This window comes from Ranitomeya imitator, chromosome 3 (assembly GCF_032444005.1).
Source record: "Ranitomeya imitator isolate aRanImi1 chromosome 3, aRanImi1.pri, whole genome shotgun sequence".
Taxonomy (NCBI): Eukaryota; Metazoa; Chordata; class Amphibia; order Anura; family Dendrobatidae; genus Ranitomeya; species Ranitomeya imitator.
Window position 1 is genome coordinate 139,329,229 of NC_091284.1, and position 22,270 is coordinate 139,351,498.

Here is a 22,270-nt window from a genome sequence, read left to right on the forward strand (position 1 = left end):
GATTTACAGCTATCTCTGCATTGTCAGACATACCAGGATGACTGTCAGTCACTCTCTAGGACCGCCCACTGGACTCATAAACTCCAGGGATTTGAATGAATAAAATGTAATGTAAGCTTTTCCCTCCCAGATGTCTGTCAGTCTGCTCAGCTCGCCCTGCTCAGTATAAACCCCGCATGCTGGTTGCATACTCCAGAGCAGAGAGTCCATAGAGTGAGGTAAAGTGCAGCAGCCTGAGAGACAACACTCACCTATTCGCTTGGTTGGTGAAATTTCATTATTGTCTTTTATTCTAGACATCCAGGTAGTGATATTAATAGTCAGAATCCTGTTGGGCTGCATTCACATGACAGTACAGTATTTGTTCTGCATCACTATTAATAAGCCAAAACATGGAGTGGAACCTACAGAGAAAGTATAATGGAAAGGTTTTGGATTCTCTCCTGGTTTTGGTTTACAAAACTTATACAGAATACTGGGCAAAATTCTACCACGTGAGTGATCTCCTGAAGATGGTTTCATGTGGTTTCATATGTCTCCTGACACCCATGCGACTGCTGAGTTTGGGTCATGAGTAGTGATGAGCGAGTGTACTCGTTACTCGAGATTTCCCAAGCATGGTCGGGTGGTCTCCGAGTATTTGTGAGTGCTCGGAGATTTAGTTTGTCGCCACAGCTGCATGATTTGCGGCTGCTAGACAGCCTGAATACATGTGAGGAATGCCTGTTTGTTAGGAAATCCCCACATGTAATCAAGCTGTCATACGCCACAAATCATGCAGCTACGGTGACATAAACTAAATCTCCGAGCACTAACCAATACTCGGAGACCACCCAAGCATGCTTGGGAAATCTCGAATAACGAGTATACTCGCTCATCACTAGTCAGAAGACCTAAAGCCGGTCTGGGCATTCTTACTATAACTAATCAATATGCCATCATTATTCCAAGTAGGAAAACTGATATCTATTGAAAACCTCATGAGCTCAGTAAAGTGCCCCTTTAGGGTATGTGAACACAGTCATTTTGCTGAGTTTTTGGAGGGGATACTTCAAGTTTTTGAGGAGTTTTGAGTTTCTGAGGAGCATTTGGAGAGTTTTCATACATTTTCTGCTCCAAAAACTCGTAGCCTTGTAGATTTTAGGCTATACAGATCTTAGTTGGGGTAAACTACCCATAAGATATTTCAATGATGTGAAGACAAAAAAAAAGAAAATCATGGTTGAATTAGTTTTCATTTAAATATATTGTTCAAAATGATCTACTTTAAGAGCTTTTCTGATGTTGTTTTTTTAAAAAAAAAAATAACAAAAAACTTGCTTTACTTACCTCCATTGGTCCAGCATCAAGTCTCTGCTGCTTCTCCTGGTGTCTGGCTGCACTTCAGTCAATAACAGACAACGGGAGAAGTGACAGAGACTCAACGCTGGGCCTGGGGAGAGTGAGCAAAGCACATTTGGTTTTTTTGGTTTTTTTTTAACAAACTGCTGCCTGAAATAGAAAAATTCCTTTAAACTAAGTTATATTGTGAGATGCATAAAATATATGATTTTTGTGATCTAATCCATTACCCTTTTTTCTTCTCAGAGTAAAACAAGGCGCGTTATCGGAGTTTCTCACAACATCATTTTTCACTCACCTAAGTTTCCTGGATTCTGACTCTGATGAAAAGCTGTTGGAAGAAAGTAGTGAAGGCTATTCTAGTCCAGACAATGACTACGAGTATGAGCTAGGAGGATTTCAAGGGGACCACAGTGAAAATGGTAAAAAGTAGGGAATTCCGGGAGGTTTGAGCAGAGATGGGCATGGTCTTTAAACCTCTGCACTCATTGATGAATTCATTGGGGAGTGTAATTTGTAAAATGGGGTCACTTTGGAGGATTTCTGCTGTTCTGGCACCTCAGGGGCTCTGACAATGTGACACGGCCCCCTCAAACTATTCCAGCAAAATCTGAACTCCAATATGGTGCTTCTTTCCTTCTGAGCTTTGCACTGTGCCTCAAAAGTAGTTACTGACCAGATATGGGGTACCGATATACTCCGGAGAAATTGCACAATTGTTTGGTCCGTTTTCCCCTATTATCCCTTTTTAAACTTAAAGATGTGGGGCCAAAGCAACATTTTAGTGGAAAAAATGGTAATCTTCCATTTACTCAGCCGAATGTTATATACAGTTGTGCCCAAAAGTTTACATACCCCGGTAACATTTTTGCTTTCTTAGCCTTTTTTCAGAGAATATGAATGATAGCACCAAAACTTTTTCTCCACTCATGGTTAATGGTTGGGTGAAGCCATTTATTGTCAAACGATTGTGTTTTCTCTTTTCACTTGTAGGGGTTTCTGCTGTTTTGGCATGTCAAGGGCTCTTCAAATGTGACATGGTATCTGAAATCTATTTCAGCCAAAATTGCGCTCCAAAATTCAATTGGTGTTCCTTACAAGCATTGCCGTGCTCCTAAACAGTAATTTTCCACCGCATATGGGGTATCAATGTACTTAGTAAAAATTGTACAGTCCATTTTCTCCTGTTAGCCTTGTGAAAATAAAAAATTTGGGGCAAAACTAACATTTTTGCAGGCTCATCATTAGAAGATTCTGTGAAGGGGTGGGGTTTTCCACTGTTTAGTCACACCAGGGACTCTCCAAACATGACATGGTGTCCACACTCAATTCCAGCCAATTTTGCACCTCAAAAGTCAAATGGTTCTCCTTCCCTTCGGAGTGCTGCCATATGTACAAACAGTAGTTTTCCACCACATATGGGGTATCAGCGTATTCAGGAGAAATTGCACAACAAACTATACAGTCCATTTTCTCTTATTACCATTGTGAAAATAAAAAATTGGAGGCAAAACCAACATTTTTGTGGAAAAAGAGTAAAACTTTCATTTTTTTCCTTCCACATTGCTTTAATTTCTGTGAAGCACTTGAAGGGTTAGTAAACTTACTGAATGAGGACGTTGGGGGTACAGTTTTTATAGTGGTGTCACTTTTAGGTATTTTCTATCATGTAGGGCCCCTCAATGTTACTTCAAATGTGATGTGATCCATAAAAAATTAGTTTTGTCAATTTTGTTGGAAAATTAAGAAATTGCTGATCAATTTTTAACCCTTCTAACTTCCTAACAAAAAATATATATGTTTAAAAAATGGTCCTGATATAAAGTAGACATATTACGGTAACTATTTTGTGAGATCTAACTATCTGGTTTGAGGGCATAAAAATTAAAAATTAAAAAATTACAAAGTTTTTCCCAAAATTTCGATATTTTCACAAATAAACATAAAGAAAATTGGCCTAAACTTACCACTAATATGAAGTACAACATGTCGCAAAAAAACAGTCTCGGAATCACTTGGATCCGTTGTTTTTTTTTTTGCTTTGTCCCTGTTGCTCTCCATTCCTGAGTTATGTCCCCCTCTCCCTGGTATATAAATTTAGTCTTGTTAGTCCTCATGAAGATGCCTGCATAGAAGAGCTGAGGACCAGGCTAGGTTCTTCGCATACAACAGAGTAGGGTTTATGTTCCAGGAATGGAGACGTGAAGGGACAAAAAAAAAATTAGATTCAAAAGAACAAAGGCCAGAAATAAAAATTACATATTTATGACAAGTGACATATTGATAAAGATAGGTAAAGTGCTACTCTCTATTTTTTGCAAAATTGCTCCTCTTTTTATTGATCTGTAGGTGTGACATGGTGTATAGCAGTACACATGCACAGTAAAAAGTACAACAATAATGGATTGTATTGTGAGCTATAGAGCTGATACAGTGGTTCAGTTATACTTATGAGATATTGTCATTTTTTGTCTTTTTTCAGATGACGCACTGGATGAACTTGATCAGTACATAAACCACTTGCAGCAAAGCGTGGCCTCTACAACGCACTTACCTCCCACCTCTACTACCTCATCGCAGTACCATACATTTAGTTCTCTCCATTCTACCCGTGATATACTCTCCCTAATGGCTAAATCAAAGGGCTTGGAAGTACCCAGTAAGTAGACTTTTATAAAAAAAAAGGTGTACTTATTTTTGCAATGAAGCTTACAATCTTACCACGCATCATCCATCATGCTTATTAAACTCACTAATTTACTATGTGCTCTCTTGGCCATATCATAGTGAAACTGTGGTCATCAAAACCTCCGAAAAACTCAATGCTTTTCTAGCAGTGAAGAAGAAAATCAGAAGGTTCATAGTCCAGTCAAAATACGAAAAAAAAATACTTTACCCTGAATAAATTCCAAGAAAGCGTTTTATAGTTTTTTTTGGTAGTATTACATGTAGGGAAAAACATACTAAAAGTTTACCAAGATAGGGCTACCACAAAGGGTCCAAATGTGACGTCAAAGAATATGGTCGCCAAAGCTGTAAAATGTTAAATGCGACTCGCCTTGCAGTGTCTATCAAATTGTCCACCTCTTGTCCACCAAAAGAAACGGATTATCCGCTCACTCTCGTACCAGTAAACTATGGCTGAATTACTAACAGATGTTTGGAATAGCAAGGGAGCTTATCGAGGCAGATCGTACAGGATGGCTGATGCACCTTCATGCTGTAGCGAATGTTTGCCCATTCTTGCAGCTGCTGGGCATGGGAACTATGTGAAGGCCGCCTACCTTTACCTCCAGTCTATGACCACTCTGGAAGATGATATGCCAGCAGTCTTCCATAGATTTATGAATGGCTTACATGTTGTAAGGCGGACTGATCAGTACTGGGCAGGCCTGGGTGGCGACCTAGTCATCGAGTAAGCTCTGATGTACACCCTAAAAACTGCAGGAGGACTCACCAGAGGAAGTGGAATGTCCGAACATCAGAGGGCCTTGTGGACTCGGTCTGTGCCAGTGTCCTCTTCCTACAGTGATGCAATGCAGGGTTTTACTCGCCAGAGCTTTGTCACCAGTGAACAACACAAGGAGGCAAGAACGTCAAGGACGGGAAGAGATAATGAAGAGCTGGAGAAAATTGTAGATAAACTCAAGACCTTTTCACCTTTCTCTGATGAAGTGTCTCTTCGCAACATTATCACCGGTGTCAATGCAAATAAGGATGTGAATGTTCATAACCTGTTCACCATTGGCAGAGAAATAGTGGCAACAATGGAGGGTCAATCACTGTTTTGAGTTAAGTACAAGCAGTCAATGAAAGCCAAGACCCTGGCATCCAGTGAGGCTATTGACCTTGATAAGGACAAAACAATAGACCCCGCTCTTTTGTTCCAAAGGTTTCTTGTGGTGTCTCAAACTGCTGATCTTTCCCTTGATGAGGTGATGGCCTATGAACTTTCACCATACCCACCATCCCTCTTTGAGGCAAAACATCTTACGCAAACCAAACAAAGCACAACTGATGGCTGCTATAAAAGAACAGAGTTCAGATGACGCAGTACTCAAGGATATTCCAGAACTGGAACATTATGTTCTTGACGGAGGTTCTCTTCTCCATTGACTGAAGTGGTCAGAAGGAAAGACATATTGTTCAATCGCTGAAGACTATGCATCTTTCACACTAAAGCACTATGGTAAGGCTACGATAGTATGATGGTTACATTGGAGGACCAAAGACTAATGACATTACCCATCAGCGACAGCGCAAAAAACAAACAAGTAACAAAGTGAACATTGCTGAAGGAACGAAATTTGTTGGGAAAAAGGAAGACTTCCTTTCGAAAGTGGAGAACAAACAGTCTCGTATCAATCTCGTTTCACAGCGCATGAATGACAGAGGTTGCCACATAATACAATCAGAGGGGGATGCAGATGTGGAGATTGCTAAGGCAGCAGTGTCAATGTCATCCAACAAAAGTACTAGTCTCATTGGCGAAGATACAGATCTTTTGGTGTTGTTACTTCATCACGCGTCAACCAGCGATGGCAGCAAGCTTTATTTCTACTCAGATAAAGGGAGTCCTGCAACAGTATACGACATTAAGGTTATGAAGAAGTTCCTGGGAAACCATGCCTGCAGCAGTCTTCTGTTCCTTCATGCGTTCACGGGTTGCGATACCACTTCCGCGGTTTTGAAGGGAGACTCGGTCTTAAATAGCTATGCTAAAATCTTTTCCACACCTTACAAAAACAGAGCTGAGATTGAAGACACTGGGTGTAAAGCGATGGTGGCATTGTATGGGGGCAAACCTGGAGACAATCTGTCTGCAATCAGGTATTCTACTCTCTGCAAAAAAGTTGGTTCAGCCAAAATCTTTGTTACACCTGAACGACTGCCACCGACCTCCTCTGTAATGAAGTATCGTGCCCTTTGGAGTTACCTCCAAGTCATGCTTTGGATGGACAATGGTGAGGCCATGGACACTACTGAATGGGGATGGGAATTGCAGAACAACAGTCTAGTTCCAGTGATGATGGATACTTCACTCGCGCCAGAAACACTTCTGAAAATAATTCGCTGCAATTGTTCTCGTGGTTGTAGTACACTTCGGTGCACTTGCAAAAGACACAGACTTACCTGTTCACGGGTATGCGGACCATGTCAAGAAGGGCATTGTGACAATATGAGTGAGGAAGCAGTGTCTGATGATGAAAATAGTGACTATTGACCTGACACGCTTATTCAGTGATGAAGTAGGTCTTAAAATGCACTGTGTATTAATTCTATAATTTGTAGAAATGTACATGTATGTCATGACATCATGGATGACGTCATGACCTCGCCTGTCCATGTACAGTACAGACCAAAAGTTTGGACACACCTTCTCATTTAAAGATTTTTCTGTATTTTCATGACTATGAAATTTGTACATTCACACTGAAGACATCAAAACTATGAATTAACACATGTGGAATTATAAACTTAAAAAGTGTGAAACAACTGAAATTATTTCTTATATTCTAGGTTCCTCAAAGTAGCCACCTTTTGCTTTGATGACTGCTTTGCACACTCTTGGCATTATCTTGATGAGCTTCAAGAGGTAGTCACCGGGAATGGTTTTCACTTCACAGGTGTGCCCTGTCCGTTTTAATAAGTGGGATTTCTTGCCTTATAAATGGGGTTGGGACCATCAGTTGTGTTGTGCAGAAGGCTGGTGGATACACAGCTGATAGTCCTACTGAATAGACTGTTAGAATTTGTTTTATGGCAAGAAAAAAGCAGCAAAGTAAAGAAAAACGAGTAGCCATCATTACTTTAAGAAATGAAGGTCAGTCAGTCCGAAAAATTGGGAAAACTTTGAAAGTGTCTCCAAGTGCAATGGCAAAAACCATCAAGCGCTACAAAGAAACTGGCTCACATGAGGACCGACCCAGGAAAGGAAGACCAAGAGTCACCTCTGCTTCTGAGGATAAGTTTATCCGAGTCACCAGCCTCAGAAATCGCAGGTTAACAGCAGCTCAGATTAGAGACCAGGTCAATGCAACACAGAGTTCTAGCAGCAGACACATCTCTACAACAACTGTTAAGAGGAGACTTTGTGCAGCAGGCCTTCATGGTAAAATAGCTGCTAGGAAACCACTGCTAAGGACAGGCAACAAGCAGAAGAGACTTGTTTGGGCTAAAGATCAGAAGGAATGGACATTAGACCAGTGGAAATCTGTGCTTTGGTCTGATGAGTCCAAATTTGAGATCTTTGGTTCCAACCACCGTGTCTTTGTGCGACGCAGAAGGGGTGAACGGATGGACTCTACATGCCTGGTTCCCACCGTGAAGCATGGAAGAGGAGGTGTGATGGTGTGGGGGTGCTTTGCTGGTGACACTGTTGGGGATTTATTCAAAATTGAAGGCATACTGAACCAGCATGGCTACCACAGCATCTTGCAGCGGCATTCTATTCCATCCAGTTTGTGTTTAGTTGGACCATCATTTATTTTTCAACAGGACCATGACCCCAAACACACTTCCAGGCTGTGCAAGGGCTATTTGACCACGAAGGAGAGTGATGGGGTGCTACACTAGATGACCTGGCAAGATGATGGTTTGGGGCGAGCTGGACCGCACAGAGTGAAGGCAAAAATGCTAACAAGTGCTAAGCATCTCTGGGAACTCCTTCAAGATTGTTGGAAGAACATTCCCGGTGACTACCTCTTGAAGCTCATCAAGAGAATGCCAAGAGTGTGCAAAGCAGTGATCAAAGCAAAAGGTGGCTACTTTGAAGAACCTAAAATTAAAGACATATTTTCAGTTGTTTCACACTTTTTTGTTAAGTATATAATTCCACATTTGTTAATTCATAGTTTTGATGCCTTCAGTGTGAATGTACAATTTTCATAGTCATGAAAATACAGAAAAATCTTTAAATGAGAAGGTGTGTCCAAACTTTTGGTCTGTACTGTAGCTAGTATAAAACTTTGTATGAAAATTGTTATATGAAAATATATAGTATACAAAATGCAAACTCTTCTGTAACCTAAAGCTACAGCTTTGAAATATGGAAATATTCGTTATTTTTAGTGCGATGGCTGTCATCGTCTTATGACATCATAGTTAGGACTTTTGTGGTGATCAATTTTTGGAAAACTTTTAATATGTTGTTCCCCACATATAATAGTAATAAAAAAAATCATAAAACGCTTTCTTGGAATTTGTTCCGGGTCAAACCTTATTTTGACTGGACTATCAGTACCGTTCGCCTGAATGAGGTTGCTTTGAGGACACATACATGGATTTTTGTAAGTTCCATCCAGTTGAACTGGATTATCAGAAATTAATACAAGAAAATGTGTACATTTGATTCCACCTTAAGGGTAGGCTGCTCTGAACAACATCTGGGCAGAGCGTCAGGTTAGTGCTGCCGCTAATCAATAAGCGCTAATCAGTTTAGCATTTTGTCTTAAGGTACCTTCACACTGAGCAACTTTACAACGAGAACGATAGTGATCCGTGACGTTGCAGCGTCTTGGATAGCGATCTCGTTGTGTTTGACACGCAGCAGCGATCAGGATCCTTCTGTGACATCGCTGGTCGGAGCTAGAAGGCCAGAACTTTATTTCGTCGCTGGCATCACCCGCTGACATCGCTGGACGGCGTGTGTGACGCTGATCCAGCGATGTGTTCACTTGTAACAAGGGTAAACATCGGGTTACTAAGCGCAGGGCCGCGCTTAGTAACCCGATATTTACCCTGGTTACCATTTTAAATGTAAAAAAAAACAAACACTACATACTCACATTCCGGTGTCTGTCACGTCCCTCGCCGTCAGTTTCCCGCACTGACTGTGAGCGTCGGCCGTAAAGCACAGCGGTGACGTCACCGCTGTGCTCTGCTTTACGGCCGGCCCTCACAGTCAGTGCGGGAAGCTGATGGCGGGGGACGTGACAGACACTGGAATGTGAGTATGTAGTGTCTTTTTTTTTTTTTTACATTTACAATGGTAACCAGGGTAAATATCGGGTTACTAAGTGCGGACCTGCGCTTAGTAACCCGATGTTTACCCTGGTTACCCGGGGACTTCGGCATCGTTGGTCGCTGGAGAGCTGTCTGTGTGACAGCTCTCCAGCGACCACACAACGACTTACCAACGATCACGGCCAGGTCGTATCGCTGGTCGTGATCGTTGGTAAATCGTTTAGTGTAACGGTACCTTTAGGCAAAGAACCCATATTAATTGGCTGCTGATTTGCTGCAGCGCTCATGCGATTTTTCATCCAGATGATGATCCCAGCAGGAAGATGGAGTATCTTTTTTTTTTTTTTTTTTTTTTTCACCTCTCAGGATCCTTCATTAGGAGTTGTCCAGAAGAGGAGGGTCACTTTAAATGTATTTCTTTCTCGCCTCATTGGGGGACACAGGTAACCATGGGTGTATGCTGCTGACACTATGCAAATAAAGAAGTAGTAGCTCCTCCCCGGCAGTATACACCCTCCGACAGGCACCAGGCAACCCAGTTTTTGCTTAGTGTCTGTAGGAGGTGGACCTGGATCTAACCCCAGATCCGCATTTCTTTTTACAGGGATTTGTTGTGTTTATTAACCTTTTCCCTTTCTTTTTCAGACTCTCTTCTTCAGGGTAACAGGGTGCAGTATTTCTCACCCTGTTTTCCCCACTTTGAGCGACCGAGAAAGCAGTGTGGTATCGCCCACATCGCACCCTCTCGGACCCGCTGGGCAGGACTTGTCCCCTGTCACCCTTTCGGGTGTTCAGGGTGACCCTTTTCCTCGGTGGCCAGTCCTGCCTGTTCCCCTCCTCATCCCTCTCCTCGGAGTGGGCTGAGAGGAAGACGGCGGTCAATTCCAGTGACCCTCTCCCCCTGGTTAGGGGTCGACGCCGTCTTCTGCGCCAGAGTTCGTGGCGCGGGAAGGAGGACTTCTTGCAGGACCCTCCAACCTACAAGGGATCCTGATGCGTTCCTCAACCCCAGGTAGGGGATCTTCAAGCAACAGTATGAAACATCCCCCACCCACCCCCAGCCCACACGCCGCCCGGCAAGCGATCTTCTAAGGGGGGGTCATCACATGGGGGTACATCTCCATCTTTATTAGGGGAGTAAAAGGGCTGCATCAGGGAAGAAGGGTCGCTACCTTTTGTTTCTGGCGCCGTTTTTTTTCTATTGCTGCACACCAGCATTTCTCCTTCCCTCCTCGGGATTCAAACAGTGCGCTCCCGCCGTTTTTTTCTTTCTCTCCCGGCTTTTTCTTCACCTTCTTTCGGCGCCTCTACGCCCCCTGGTGGCGGCCGGAATTATTGCGGCCAGGAGTTTTTTCCTTCTTGTTTCGGCACTTCTGCGCCCCCTTGTGGCGGCCTGCATTATTGCGGCCAGGAGCTTTTCAGCGCAGTTGGGGGCATTTCTCCTGCTTCCCCCTTCATCGCTTGTGCCCGCCCACAGTGTCGCGCTGTCCCAGCACTCTTTTCTGTGTCTTCCTGCTCCCTGTCAGCTTAGCTCACCGCACGGGTCAGAAGAATTTCAGGGGGACACAAGCACCTGCCGCTACCGCTGTCGCTGTTTTTCAGCTGGCTCAGCGCTACTGCTCTCTCGGGCTCAACTCCTCCTGGCAGTACTTCTCCGCTCCAGGACAAGGCAATATCCACCTATGTCCGACCCCACTCCGGCCTTTGCCACTACAGCCATCCATTACGCCTGCGCTCACTGTAAGAAAAAGTGGGCCTCAGGTCAGCCTTCACCTTTCTGCCTGTCCTGCGTTCCTCCCACCATGTCCGTCCCTCAGGAGGCTCCTAGGTCCCGGGATGAGTGCACCCCCCTCCCCCGGAGTGGGCTGTTGCTATGTCTCAATCAGTGTCCGACCTGACTAAGTTTTATCAGTCCCTGGTCCAGGCACCTAAACGTATCCCGCTTCTCTCTAATGCCACCAGTGCCACGAATGCCTCACACGGCGATTCGCTCGCACCTGTCCAAGACCCACACAGAGGCAGACCGGACAAAAGAGACAGAAAAAGGACCTTATCTAGATCCTCTTCCAGTTCCCTGGACGGGATTCCCCTATCTGCCCGTTCTCTCTCCTCGCAGGCGGACGTCGGGTCTGATCTATCCTCTCAGTCGGAATCTGATTCTGATGTAGATCAGACTTCCGGAACACAGGAGATGGTTGATAGCATTATTTCGGCTATCATTCAGATGCTTGATCTTAAGAAGGATGAAGCGAGCTCTCAGGACGTCTCCGTTGCGTTTAAACGGATTAAACGTCCCTCTAGGGTTTTTCCTAATCACAAGGAGTTTAACAACACTACCTCCACACACTGGGAAAACCCTGGTAAGCGTTTTCCTGGCAGGAAACGGCTTGACGTGCTATACCCGTTTCCCTTCGACCTTGTCTCCAAATGGTCCGAGTCTCCTAAGGTCGACCCGCCCGTCTCCAGGCTATCCTCGCAGACGGTTCTGTCTATCCCTGACGCGGCTTCCCTTAAGGTACCGTCACACTTAGCGACGCTGCAGCGATACCGACAACGATCCGGATCGCTGCAGCGTCGCTGTTTGGTCGCTGGAGAGCAGTCACACAGACCGCTCTCCAGCGACCAACGATGCCGGTAACCAGGGTAAACATCGGGTAACTAAGCGCAGGGCCGCGCTTAGTAACCCGATGTTTACCCTGGTTACCATCTTAAAAGTAAAAAAAAACAAACACTACATACTTACCTACAGCCGTCTGTCCTCCAGCGCTGTGCTCTGCACTCCTCCTGTACTGTCTGTGTGAGCACAGCGGCCGGAAAGCAGAGCGGTGACGTCACCGCTCTGCTTTCCGGCTGACCGACGCTCACAGCCAGTACAGGAGGAGTGCAGAGCACAGCGCTGGAGGACAGACGGCTGTAGGTAAGTATGTAGTGTTTGTTTTTTTTTACTTTTAGGATGGTAACCAGGGTAAACATCGGGTTACTAAGCGCGGCCCTGTGCTTAGTTACCCGATGTTTACCCTGGTTACCAGTGAAGACATCGCTGAATCGGTGTCACACACGCCGATTCAGCGATGTCTACGGGGAGTCCAGCGACCAAATAAAGTTCTGGACTTTCTTCCCCGACCAGCGACAGCACAGCAGGGGCCTGATCGCTGCTGCCTGTCACACTGGACGATATCGCTAGCGAGGACGCTGCAACGTCACGGATCGCTAGCGATATCGTCTAGTGTGACGGTACCTTTAAGGACCCCACGGACAGGCAAATCGAGGCATTAGCAAAATCGGCATTTGAGGCGTCCGGAGCCTCCCTCTGCCCTAGTTTCGCCTCGTCCTGGGTAGCCAAGGCTGTGTCAGCCTGGGCCAAGACCCTGCGCAGGAGCATTTTGGCCTCTGCTCCTGCTGAGGAACTGTCTGATTTCGCGGATCAGATTTCTCTTGCGGGAAAATACCTCATGAATGCCTCCCTTGATGCAGCGGCCTGCTCCACCAGGGCTAATAGCAACATTGTCGCCATTCGCCGGATTCTATGGCTAAAAGCGTGGAACGCTGACCCCGCCTCTAAGAAATCTCTCACTGGTCTGCCCTTCCAGGGTTCTAGACTCTTCGGCACGCAGTTGGATCAAATGATCTCGGACGCTACAGGGGGTAAGAGTACCTTCTTACCCCAGTCCAAGCCCACACGTCCCTTCAACAGGAGGGGCCCCAGTGCTTTCGCCCTTTTCGGTCCTTCGCCTCAGGAAACTCCAACCAGGACCGTTCTTCCTCGCAGGGAGACCGAAGAAAACCTTCTTTCAGACCTCCATCACACTGGAGGGCTAAGAGCCACCCCGCAAAACCATCGGGATCTCGGGACCACAGGTTTTCTAACAAATGACGGGTCGCCCCCACCTGGAAATCCCTCCAGGGTGGGAGGCCGACTTCTTCTGTTCTCAGAGGTTTGGCTATCAGTAGTCGATGATGCCTGGGTCAGGGAGATCGTCACTTCAGGCTCAAGCAGCTGAACCGCCATCTCCGCATTCGGCGCTTGAGGATGGAATCTCTACGCTCGGTGGTTGCGTCCATGGAACAGGGAGAGTTTCTGTGTTCCGTGGATATCCGAGATGCGTACCTTCACGTTCCTATTTGCGTACGGCATCAGAGATTCCTCAGGTTCGCGATCCAGGGTCATCATTATCAGTTCACGGCCCTCCCCTTCGGTCTGGCGTCTGCGCCCAGGGTCTTCACGAAGGTCATGGCAGCTATCATGGCCATTCTTCGTTCGAAGGGGATTCTGGTAATCCCATACCTCGACGACCTCTTGATCAAGGGTCCATCCCGTCGGGATTGCAGCCAGAGCCTCCAGCTTACTCTGGACACTCTTCTTCGTGTCGGCTGGATAATCAATTACCAGAAGTCTTCCCTGATTCCAACTCAGCAGCTGGAGTTCCTGGGCATGGAATTCGATACCTCTCAGGCTCAGGTCTTTCTTCCCAAAGAGAAGTTCCTTTCTTTTCGCCAGGGGGTCAGAGCTCTAAAGAGTTCGAATCCTCTGTCTCTCCGCCTCGCCATGAGGGTTCTGGGGAAAATGGTCGCTTCCATGGAAGCTGTCCCCTATGCTCAGTTCCACTCTCGTCCCCTCCAGCTGGCCCTTCTGTCTGCCTGGGACAGGAACCAACTTTCCCTGGATCATCCGTTTCGCCTCTCGCCCAGGGTGAAACAGTCTCTCTCTTGGTGGACGCTGTCCACCTCCATTCTGTGCGAGAGGTCATTTCTCCCTCCCCGCTGGCAGGTGATCACCACCGACGCCAGCCTCCAAGGTTGTGGGGCGTTTTTTCTCCACCCCACGGCCCAGGGCCACTGGACTGCTCAGGAGGCGTGCCTCCCTATCAACCTCTTGGAAATCAGAGCCATCTTCCTAGCCCTCATCCGCTGGGAGTCTCTCCTCTCGGGTAAACCGGTCTGCATTCAGTCGGACAACGCCACAGCTGTGTCTTACATAAACCATCAGGGAGGGACTCGCAGCAGGCAAGTCATGGCGGAAGTGGCAAAAATTCTGCGTTGGGTGGAGGGTCACATTCCCTCTCTGTCAGCCGTCCACTTCCCAGGAGGGGACAATTGGGAAGCCGACTTTCTGAGTCGCCAGGGCATCGTGGCGGGCAAGTGGTCTCTTCTTCCCGCAGTCTTCAGCCAGATTTGCCAGCGGTGGGGCGTTCCAGACGTCGACTTGATGGCTTCCCGGGCAAACCACAAGGTTCCCCAGTACGTCTCCAGATCTCTGGATCTGATGGCCGTCGGATGCGATGCTCTCGTGATCTCTTGGACCCAGTTCCAGATGCCCTATCTGTTTCCACCCCTCCCCTTGATCCCAAGGGTCGTAAAAAAGATCAAGACAGAAGGGGTTCCCGTGCTCTTAGTAGCTCCCAGATTGGCCTCGCAGGGCCTGGTATGCGGAACTGGTGAACATGCTATCGGACGTTCCGTGGAGGCTTCCGGATTGTCCGGACCTTCTTTCGCAGGGCCCCCTCTTCCACCCGAATTCTCGGTCTCTGAATTTAACGGTATGGCCGTTAAGGCCGCGGTCCTGAAGGACGCGGGTTTTTCTCATAGCGTCATCCAGACTATAAGGGCGAGAAAACCGGCTTCCTCGCGTATTTACCACAGTTGTTGGAAGGCCTTTTTCCGGTGGTGTCAGGACAGCAATCTGTTTCCTATGACCTTTTCCCTTCCATCCCTTCTCTGTTTCCTTCAAGCGGGTCTAGATTCAAGTCTTTCCCTTAGCACCTTGAAGGGTCAGATTTCCGCTCTGTCCATTCTTTTTCAAAGAGACCTGGCCTCCCTGCCTCATGTGCGGACCTTCATCCAGGCGGTCGCTCATATAGCTCCCCCTTATCGTCGTCCTGTCGAGCCTTGGGACCTCAACCTCGTTTTGGACGTCCTCCAGCGTACGCCCTTTGAACCGATTCAGGACATTTCCTTCTCGCTTCTATCCTGGAAGGTAGCCTTTTTGGTCGCCATCACCTCCATTAGAAGAGTGTCGGAGTTGGCGGCATTATACTGTCATTCTCCCTTTCTAGTCTTGCATCAGGACAAAGTGGTTCTTCGTCCGGTTCCTTCCTTTCTACCAAAGGTGGTTTCGGCTTTTCACATCAATGAGGACATTGTCCTCCTTCGTTGTGCCCTTCCCCGGGTCATCCCTTGGAGAAATCTCTGGATGTGGTCAGGACTACCCGAATTTATCTTGCCACAACTGCCTCTTTTCGTCGGGCCGATTTTCTGTTCATCGTGTCGGAAGGGCGGCGAAAGGGGCTCCTCACCTCCAAGTCCACAATTGCTCGTTGGGTCCGTTCGGCGGTTCTGGAGGCATACCGTGTTCAAGACAAACGGCCTCCGTCGGGGGTGAAGGCTCACCCTACCCGGGCTGTGGGAGCTTCCTGGGCAGTTCGTCACCAAGTGTCGGCCTCGCAGGTTTGCAAGGCCGCAACGTGGTCATCCATTCACACCTTTGTCAAATTCTACAAGGTGCATACTCAGGCTTCTGCGGACGCGAGCCTCGGTAGGAGGATACTGCAGGCGGCGGTTTCTGACCGGCCGACCTAACTCCTCTTTTTCTGCAGAATATCCCGCCCTAGGGACTGCTTTTGGACGTCCCATGGTTACCTGTGTCCCCCAATGAGGCGAGAAAGAAAGAGGGATTTTTGGTTCTTACCGTAAAATCTCTTTCTTGGAGCCTTCATTGGGGGACACAGCACCCTCCCTTGAAGTTGTACCGTGTTGGCCAACGTGCCGTTGTTGTGGGTTGGTACATACCGTATATACTCGAGTATAAGCCGACCCGAGCCCCCTAATTTTGCCACAAAAAACTGGGAAAACTTATTGACTAGAGCCTAGGGGGGGAAAATGCAGCAGCTACCGATGAATTTCAAAACTTAAAATAGATGCTCCATACCGTTCATTATGGCCCCATAGATGCTCCACATAAAGCTGTGCCATATATAATGCTCTGCACCGTTCATTATGGCCCCATAGATGCTCCACATAAAGCTGTACCATATATAATGCTCTGCACCGTTTAGTATGGCCCCATAGATGCTCCACATAAAGCTGTGCCATATATAATGCTCTGCACTGTTCAGTATGGCCCCATAGATGCTCCACATAAAGCTGTGACATATACAGTAGAATGCTCTGCACCGTTCAGTATGGCCCCATAAACGCTCCACATAAAGCTGTGCCATATATAATGCTCTGCACCGTTCAGTATGGCCCCATAGATGCTCCACATAAAGCTGTACCATATATAATGCTCTGTACCGTTCAGTATGGCCCCATAGATGCTCCACATAAAGCTGTGCCATATATAATGCTCTGCACCGTTCAGTATGGCCCCATAGATGCTCCACATAAAGCTGTGCCATATATAATGCTCTGCACCGTTCATTATGGCCCCATAGATACTCCACATAAAGCTGTGCCATATATAATGCTCTGCACCGTTCAGTATGGCCCCATAGATGCTCCATATAAAGCTGTGCCATGTAGAATGCTCTGCACAGTTCATTATGGCCCCATAGATGCTCCACATAAAGCTGCCCCATATATAATGCTCTGCACCATTCAGTATGGCCCCATAGATGCTCCATAGAAAGCTGTGCCATATACAATGCTCTGCACTGTTGATTATTGCCCCATAGATGATCCACATAAATCTGTGCAATATATATAATGCTCTGCACCGTTCATGAACAGTCACTGCAAGAGGACGCGAAGACGGAGCGGCGCCCGGCGGGTGGAACGCGGACAGGTAAATATGACATACTTACCTGCTCCCGGCGTCCCTGGCTCCTTCCCCCGGGTGCCGCAGCCGCTTCCTCTGTCAGCGGTCACCGTTACCGCTCATTAGAGAAATGAATATGCTGCTCCACCCCTATGGGAGTGGAGTCCATATTCATAACTTTAATGAGCGGTTCCATGTGACCGCTGAACAGGGGAAGAGCTGCGGCACCGAAGACCGTGGGACGGGCAGGGGGAGCATCGGGACTAGGTGAGTATGCGACACGCTCTCTCCCCCTCACCCGCCAACCCCACCGCTGACCGTGACTCGAGTATAAACTGAGAGGGGCACTTTCAGCCCAAAAATTTTGGGCTGAAAATCTCGGCTTATACTCGAGTATATATGGTAGGTTGAGTTTTATATTACCTGTTCCTACTACTGCTTTTGCACCAACGGAGTTGCCTGGTGCCTGTCGGAGGGTGTATACTGCCGGGGAGGAGTTACTTCTTCTTTATTTGCATAGTGTCAGCCTCCTAGTGAGAGCAGCATACACCCATGGTTACCTGTGTCCCCCAATGAAGGCTCCAAGAAAGAGATTTTACGGTAAGAACCAAAAATCCCTCTTTTTTGTCTAAATATGTTCTTCTGGGATATATAATTTAGGGCTCCATTACACACATACAAGTGCTTCTCACATGGCAGCAGCATACACCCCATGGTTCCTGTGTCCCCCAATGAGAGGCGATAAAGAAATTAGAATATTAACCTCTACTGTATGTAATATGAGATTCACTTTTTGTATTGAAGAACTGAAATAAATGAACTTTTTGATGATATTCTGATTTTGTGAGAAGCACCTGTATTTTAGGCTTACTTTTCAAATGCATGTTAAAAAATTCCAGCATTTCAAGCAATTTTATGGCCTTTTTTACATGTGTTTTTGAAGAATCTATTATTTTGTACATTAATTTTTGTGCCATTTTTGAAATTCTATTATAATGCCTATAATGAAAAATGCCAAAAGAAACCCAATACGCAGAGCATGTAGCATTTGCTATGCTGTGTGGCCCTTTAGAGGTTTTCCCTGTATGACCACTTTTCTGCCTACCCACTGAGCAGGAACCTACAACACTATTCCATTTACGGTAATTGAAAAGCGCGGTCCTGCATTTCCCTGCACAGCAGGTGGCCATGAGCACTGCCATGCAGATGTGGATAGGTGGGGGTCCTATAAGCCAGACGAGCACCTATAATATTGTCCTGACTTATTCTAGTGGTGGACCATAACGCTTAAAATCATGGTTATTTAGATGTCTATAAGAAGCTGCGATTTATACTGATATGTGAAATTCTGTCACTTCAGATTCATCTTTGTTTCTGCCTGCTAAGAATTTAAGTGGTCATCGAAAGTCTTTAAATCTGCTAGAAGTTCCTCAACCACACAAACCTAAGGTAGGAATGTGTTCCTGGTACATTAAGCATGAATTTTATTTAGCCGTCATTAATATGGGTTTTGGCCATGCTGCAAAAGGCACAGGAATTACAGGGATTGTCCATTTAAAAAAAAAAAAATAGTATGATGCCACTCACTAATTTGCTTTCCGTCAAATGAAACCTTCCTGCAAGTGATCATTGCAATACTCCAGTGCTAAGAAAGAATCATTGATATGGAATTCCAGCTCTGCTCTGTCATCCTCGCTGTCTACATACAGTACATAGACAATGTCCGTGCACAAAGTAGAAAAGAAAGACTATTGCATTCCACAAAATGACATGTTTTTTATCATGACCTGCATAGATGTCTTCAGAATAAGACCATATTCACACAAACACATAATTGTTGTGTTTGCAAAAAAATCTCCTGTTTGTCACCCGTGGAATGGTCCATGACTCTTAAGTGTGTCCAAGCGTCTTCTACCGACTGGTCCTTGAACAGCGCATTGATTCCGTTATTTCAATTGACCCATTCACTTGTAAAATGGACTAGACTAGATGATGGATAAGTTTTTTTTTTTTAATGCAGATTATATCCCTCTACAAAAAAATACCAAATATTCACTTTAAATATAATGTCTGTGTGCTGTCCATATAAAAAATTTTGAATAAGGCATTACTTAGCATTTTACTCCGATGACCACTTTAAGAATAGCATTAAGCCGTATATCTAAGGTAAAAGAAAATACACAAACAAACCGAACACAGACATAAGCAACAGCCTGGAAGACAATACAGCAGTACTGAGCAGTGTGCCTGTGCATACAGTCCTGGGAGGAGCTAAATCATTTGTTAGACAGCTGTTGTACGTTCTGTGCTTCCCTGCCTGTATTCCCACTCTGCTCACTTCACCTCGCCTTTCTATAGGGTATAAAAGGAGGTGTAACCTGATACCTCACTGTCAGTCTGTCCAGCTTTGTCATCAGTGAGTGGTGAGTTCAGGAGGCAGGGAGCAGAGGAACGAGTGGGTCATAAAAAGAGAAGGAAGCAGATTTTCCTTGATGAGATAAATTACAAAATGTCTTTTATTTGCTTGTATTATTGATTTGTGGAAAGTTTGTTGAAACGGCAATGACCATATAAGAATGATTGTACTTTTCCCAGGCAAAAGAGACTGAACTGAATTTACCAAAAGACACACATGGGAACCTGGACTGTGAAAAACTAGTGGAACAACTTAAAGACTGTCCAACTCTCCAGGACCAGGCAGATATACTCTACATACTGTGTGTCATAAAGTGAGTAGTAGACGGACTCGTCTGGGGGATCGGTTTGGGATTTTATCGTTGATCCGTTATCAAGCATTTAAAGGATTGTCTCCTGCTGTTTGTGTCAGTCCGCGCTATGTGCAGGTCCTGCTTTACTGAAATCCTTTGGTTGTGGGACTACAGACGACACTTGTTACTTGAGGCAGTGGCCCAGGGCTGTGCTAATATTCTGGGCCATTCATCTATACTAATTAGCATAGATCTGTGCCATGTGGATTGTAATCTCCATATTGATAGCTGAAAATATTGCTTATTTTCTAGGATTAATAACTAGCAGGATGATAAATTGATTATTGTACTATTATTTCAGTCATTGGACTACTTCAGTAAATTTTTATAATAAAATGTGCTGTATAATTAAAAAAAATGTAGGCTAGTTTATTTTAATTAAATTAGGGCCAGTTACATTTTTTTTAAAGTGGTCTAAAGCATAATGTGGATCTGTCATTATCCTGTTTTCCTAATTATTCCTTCCCTCTTAACATTGACTGTTGCCTGCATCTGCCGGTATGTATAGGGCCATCAAATTATGGATAGAAGGGGATATGAGATCGGGGGAGCCTTCGTCTCATAAACATATTAAACAGAAACTGCCTATTTATATATAATTAAAAGAGCTGGTTCATCACACGGAGATGCCGGGGACGTCTTTGTATGTAATAACCATCGTTTTTAGTTTTTCTAAGAACTAAAACCCTGTAAAGAGGGTCTACAACATGGACTATGCACCTTTATCGAGAACATGGGGCCCAAAGTCTTCTCTTCTGATAAGAGTTGCGTGCTGCTCCATATTCTCCTGTTTGACACTCCCTTTTACAAAAAACCCTTGCTTTTCAACAACCAGTTCCGTTCAAAAGGCCAAACTTCCACATACTCGATTCTTATCACTTGTCCAATTGACAGGTCATAAAAAATAGGACTAATATAATACTATACCTCGACCTGTGTCTCCCTAGTCCCTAGACCAGACTTTAATGGTTTTCTGGGCTCAAGAGAAACTTCTGCAGTCAACTGACATAAGTGCAGATTTCCAAATTGTGAGTTCGCAATGTGCACTGTCAGGATACCCCTCCATTTCCAGCACAAGTGGGAGAGCACATGACCAGAAGTATGCGGTTTCCACACCTGCCGTCATGTGCCAACTAGGTTCTCATCTCTCAGTGCTTAATTGCTCTGGAAATGGAGGGATATTCTGACAGTGTGCACATTGTCATGATTTAGCAACCTGCATTCACATAGAGTGAAAAATGAGTGCTTGGAAAACCCCTTAAAATTTGGTCCTATATTCACTACTCTGAAACTGTACATGTATTTATTAGGGTTTTACAAATGTCTCCTAACCCATTCAATATTTCTGTGTGTAGAGGTCTTGATTGGGACACAAATCTGAATGGGCAGTGTGGAGTAACTGTGCATTGCCTACTGAGTGAACTGTACGGCAAAGCTGGCGACAATCGAGAATGGGGTCTAATCCGCTACATCTCAGGGCTACTGAGAAAGAGAGTGGAAGTTCTGGCAGAGGTACGTCACCCAATCTTTTTCATGGCACTATTTTCTGGGCACTCTAAGCAGACTCAAAAACTCAATGTCATTCTTGAAATCTTACTTCATCAGGCATGTACTGACATCCTTTCACACCAAAAGCAGCTAACAGTAGGATTGCCCCCCGAACCTCGAGAGAAGACCATTACAGCGTAAGCATCTATTACCTTTGGTAACATTACAGTATGTACAGCATTATAACCACAGTTCTAGAATGCAGCATGGATCATCATAGGGAAGTTGACTTTCACAAGTATTAAGGTGTCCACACATATTAGGCTTCTTTCACACTAGCGTCAGAATCTCCCCGTCGCAATGCGTCGGGGAGAGATTCCGACGCTAGCGTTTGCTGCATTGCACAATGGAGGCAGCGGATGCATTTTTCCGGCGCATCCGCTGCCCCATTGTAAGGTGGGGGCGGAGTTCCGGACGCGCATGCGCGGTCGGAAAAAGCTGTCCGTCGGGAGAAAAAAACGTTACATGTAGGGTTTTTTTCTCCCGACGGTCCGCCAAAGCACGACGCATCCGTCGCAAGACGGATGCGAAGTGTGCCAATCCGTCACAAATGCGTCGTCAATAGAAGTCTATGGGGAAAAAACGCATCCTGCAAGCACTTTTGCAGGATGCGTTTTTTCTGCAAAACGACGCATTGTGACGGATTTAAAAAAACGCTAGTGTGAAAGTAGCCTTAGATGAACATTGCCCAAACTTCCTAGTTTTGGCAGGACATGACCACTATCTAATGTGACCCAACTTCCCCAAAACCCCCTTCCCCCCAACATCAGTGAAAAATTGGTCTGGTTGTCATTCATTTCCTTCTCCATAATAAGAGCACAGGCACGCTTGTGTGAGCCAAGCCTGAACCTCTATGGGGAGATGACTGGTGGCCAAAGTATATGGACACCTTTAC

The 22,270-nt window shown here is 45.7% G+C and overlaps 1 protein-coding gene across 4 annotated transcripts in view; it reads left to right on the forward strand.

Moving 5' to 3' along the window:
- The window catches only part of PHKA2 (phosphorylase kinase regulatory subunit alpha 2), a 144,284-nt gene that overhangs the window by 75,349 nt on the left and 46,665 nt on the right, over positions 1-22,270 (forward strand). For all 4 annotated transcript variants that reach the window (XM_069761524.1, XM_069761525.1, XM_069761523.1 and 1 more), the window contains 6 exons: positions 1,588-1,763; positions 3,824-4,000; positions 18,420-18,508; positions 19,655-19,788; positions 21,183-21,339; positions 21,433-21,512. In XM_069761524.1, coding sequence (XP_069617625.1) covers positions 1,588-1,763; positions 3,824-4,000; positions 18,420-18,508; positions 19,655-19,788; positions 21,183-21,339; positions 21,433-21,512 — 813 coding nt within the window. The remainder of the gene's footprint in view (positions 1-1,587; positions 1,764-3,823; positions 4,001-18,419; positions 18,509-19,654; positions 19,789-21,182; positions 21,340-21,432; positions 21,513-22,270) is intronic.